This window comes from Echinops telfairi, unplaced genomic scaffold (genome assembly GCF_000313985.2).
Source record: "Echinops telfairi isolate 266 unplaced genomic scaffold, ASM31398v2 ScPeMD7_18;HRSCAF=68, whole genome shotgun sequence".
Classification (NCBI taxonomy): domain Eukaryota; kingdom Metazoa; phylum Chordata; class Mammalia; order Afrosoricida; family Tenrecidae; genus Echinops; species Echinops telfairi.
The window spans coordinates 30,380,619-30,384,413 of record NW_022103915.1 but is presented as its reverse complement, the minus strand read 5'-3'; the positions used below and the strand labels follow the sequence as shown (position 1 = coordinate 30,384,413).

Here is a 3,795-nt window from a genome sequence, read left to right as displayed (position 1 = left end):
GCTGTGCTGGGATCAGCCCGCAGGATTTAGGAACCAATCCCCAGGGCCAAGGAAAGGGTTGGCTTTACCCGTCGGACCCTCAGGCCTCTCAGCCCCGGCATCCCAAAGCCAATCACCAGATTGGCACCCCCTTTGTAAAGAAGCGAGTCGGGGTGGACCGCGCCTACCCACTGAAACCCGTGTTCCACCGCAAGTCCCGTAGTACCGGCGCGGCCGGCGCGGATGGGGACCAGACTGGCTGTGCCAGGGAGAGCCAGTGGCTTTCCTCCAGCGGCTTTGGGTCGAGGAGCCCAGGGCACCCAGCTGGCGTGGGCCCTGCTCTTGCTGCCACGCAGGCGCAGAGGGCCGGGGCAAATCCACCTGGGCCGGAGCGGCTGCAGATCCAAAGGCTAGAAGCTGCAGGGGAGAGCTTAGAGGAGGAAATCCGAAGAAAGGAGACCCTCCTGAGGGAAAAGTTGAGGAAGACAGAGGAGGAGCTCAGGCGAATCCAGAAGGAAAAGGGTCAGGCCTGGGGAAACGAAACCAGAGAGTCCGACACAATGGCGCACTCTAGGAGAAGAGCCAAAGGTCACAGCGGCAGCACCAGCCTGTCCCAACTCCCCTCCTCTCCAGAAGTCAGCCCCCAAGAAGTGTCCAGCAGAGAGCACCTGAGAGAGGTGGAGACTTGGGGAGGGTCTCAAGAAAATTCTAGTCCATTCCAGGTCTCTGATTATGGGATGCAGAGACTCAAAAGGGAAAGATTGGTGGCAAGCAATAGTAAGATCCGAGACCAGGCCTCGGCGTTGTCCACAGAGACCTGTTCTCAGCCACCAGAAGCCCCGGGCAATACTGCGTGGAGTGCCCCCAGCAATTCCAGCCCACCCAAGGCACCCGGCTCCTCGGGCTCCAGCCGGTTCACTGAAGAGCCTGAACTGGGCGAGTGCTGCCACTGTGGGCGCAAGTTCCTCTTGCTCCGGCTGGAGCGACACTCCACCGTCTGTAGCAGGGTGCAGGGCTCCAAGAGGACAGTGTTCGACTCCACCCGAGCCCGGGCGAAGGGGACGGAACTGGAGCAGTACCTGACCTGGAAGGGACCAGCCTCCATCAAGGTAACAAGAGCTCTGTCGGTGGGGTTGTCTTTCTGCGAGGCACATTGTAAGAGCCCGTTGGCTCACCGGTATATTTGAGACAAAAACAAGAACCTTCATGTGCCACCTAGGGAGAGGGTAAGAAGGACACTTATCGATGGCCACCGGAGGCCAGTGATGGTGAGGGGACTTTTTGAGTCATCCTCACCACACTCTGCGAGGTTCTCCTTAGCTCTAGTTCTGTCCATTCAAAAACCTAGACTCAGAGGGCGAGTCACTTAGGGCCAGGGACAGTTTGAAATAAGAATCAGCATACAAAGCTGGGTCCGAGTGAGTCCAAAATTTGAACTTAAAAAAAACGATGCCTTACGGATGCTACACATGCTAAATGTTGGCCGTAGGAAATGTAAAAGACCCCCCCAAAAAACAAACCCACAGCTAAAATTAGGCAGCCTGGCACCCCCCTCCTTTTTTGTCATCCACTTTGCCAATTCCCAAGACTGATCTGCACCACCCACCATGGCCTGCCCCCAGCCTTGTCTGTTCTGTCAAGATCAGCTCAATGCCGATGGGCCTTCTTAGGAAACACATGAAACACAAGCAAGTGTGGGATTCTTTTTCTCTCCCATTTCTTTTTTCGTTATATTACGCCCCCCCCCCCAAAAAAAAAGTTCCAGTTTGCAGGAAAGCCAGGTTGTGAAAAGTAAGGATTTCAAGACTTCATGCTATGTTGGGAACATCGAAATCACATTGAAAGAGCCAGAGATAGTCTGCCCAAGTTATGCAACTGGGTTTGTAAAATGAGTGCTTTACAAAATGGGATAATGACAGACTTTTAATAGGATTTTTCTTTTTATTGTGGTTAAAATATATAACACATTTGCCAACTTAACATTTTTTCATGTGTACAAGGTATTGCTGTCATTTATTTAGACCATGTAGTACAACCATCACCAATTTACCTGTTTCCAGATGTGTTAGTTGCCAGATGTGTTAGGCTGGGTTGACTAGAGAAACAAATCCAAAGACACTCATATATGTATCAGAAAGAGCTTTGTATCAAGAGGTAATTATAAACATCCCAGCTCAGTCCATCTCAGACCCTTAGGTCCAATACTAGTTCATAAGCCCCTCTTCAGACTCATGCAGTCACATGCAATGATGCAGAATTCAGGAAGATCACTGGCTGGTGGGTGCAAAGTCTTATGGATCCAATGGCTGGTGATGGATGCATCCCCAGGGCTCTGGCTGTAGCCAGGGCCAGCCAGCAGGAAGGTGAAGGCAGAGAAGGGGAGGCTCACAGGGCCCGCCTTATGAGAAGGCCATGCCCACAAGGAGGCACCATCAAGCTGTGACCTGATGGACAGGTTGAATACCACCCCTACACTTTTATGTATCTTCAAGTTGACATGAAATTATGTAACTATGAAACCGGATTTCCCAGCCCCCCCCCTCACTGCTCACTCAGACACTGACTGCTTCCTGAATAGTGATTCCCCTCTCACCCTTGGTGACCACTTTTAGTCAATTCTGCCCTCTGTACATTTGTCCCGGTGTCCTACAGCCCTGGTTGCCTAGTGGGTTACTCTTTGGGTTGCTAACTGAAACATCAGCAGTTCAAAACCACCAGTGGCTCCTCAGGAGAAAGATGAGGCATCCTAGTGCTGTGAAGAGTTAGTCTTGGAAACCCACAGGAGCAGTTCTGTCCTGTCCTGTCCGCTCTCTGTGAGTCAGAATCAACTTGATGATGGTGGGTTTTGGGTTCTCAGTTTTACACATTTGCCTACTATAGATATTTCACACGGCACCTAGACATTTTCATTTTAATACTGTCAGTGGGCCTTAGAAAACCGTAACAACCTGTTGAGCTCTTGAAGTGAAAGAAAAAGAGTTGTGTTGCTAGATGCCGCTGAGTTGGCTCAATTCATAGGGACCCTATGACAACGGAAGCGAACACTGCCCTGTCCTGTGCCACCCTTTCATTGTGATGTTTGAGCCCATTGTGGCAGCCACTGTGTCAATCCACCTCTCTTCCCCTTTTTGCTGCCCCTCTGCTTTACCAAGCATGATGGCTTTCCCCAGGGACGGGCAAAGTACGCGAGAAAACAACTCACTTTCCTCCCTTGTAAGGGGCATGCTGGCTGCACTTCTTCCAGGACAGAGTTGTTAGTTCTTTTGGCAGTCCGTGGTACTTTCTTTCTTTCATTCTAAATCATTTTATTGGGGCTCGTACAACTCTTATCACAATCCATCCATCCATTGTGTCAAGCACATTTGTACATTTGTTGCCATAACAATTTTTAAAACATTTTCTTTCTACTTGAGCCCTTGGTATCGGCTCCTCATTCCCACCCCCCCTCTCCCCCAACCTCCCTCCCTCACGAACCCTTGATAATTTATAAATTACTTTTATTTTTCCATGTCTTACACTCTCCGATGTTTCCCTTCACCCACTTTTCTCTTGTCCCCCAGGGAGGGAGTTATATGTAGATCATTGTGATCGGTTCCCCCTTTCTCCCCCCCACCTTTCCCTTGCCCTCCTGGTATCACTACTCTCATTATTAGTCCTGAGGGGTTTATCTGTCCTGGACTCCTTGTTTCTAGCTCTTATCTGTACCCATGTACATGTTCTGGTCTAGCCGGATTTGTAAGGTAGAATTGGGATCATGATAGTGGGGGTGGGGGGAAGCATTAAAGAACTAGAGGAAAGTTGTGTTTCATCAGTGCT

At 50.3% G+C, this 3,795-nt stretch overlaps 1 protein-coding gene across 1 annotated transcript in view; it reads left to right on the top strand.

The window, feature by feature from the left end:
* Nucleotides 1-5: 5 nt before the first annotated feature.
* The window catches only part of ZC2HC1C (zinc finger C2HC-type containing 1C), a gene marked incomplete at its 5' end in the record, with an annotated part of 9,362 nt that continues 5,572 nt past the window's right edge, over nt 6-3,795 (top strand). The window contains one exon of the mRNA XM_004699039.2: nt 6-1,088. Coding sequence (XP_004699096.2) covers nt 6-1,088 — 1,083 coding nt within the window. The remainder of the gene's footprint in view (nt 1,089-3,795) is intronic.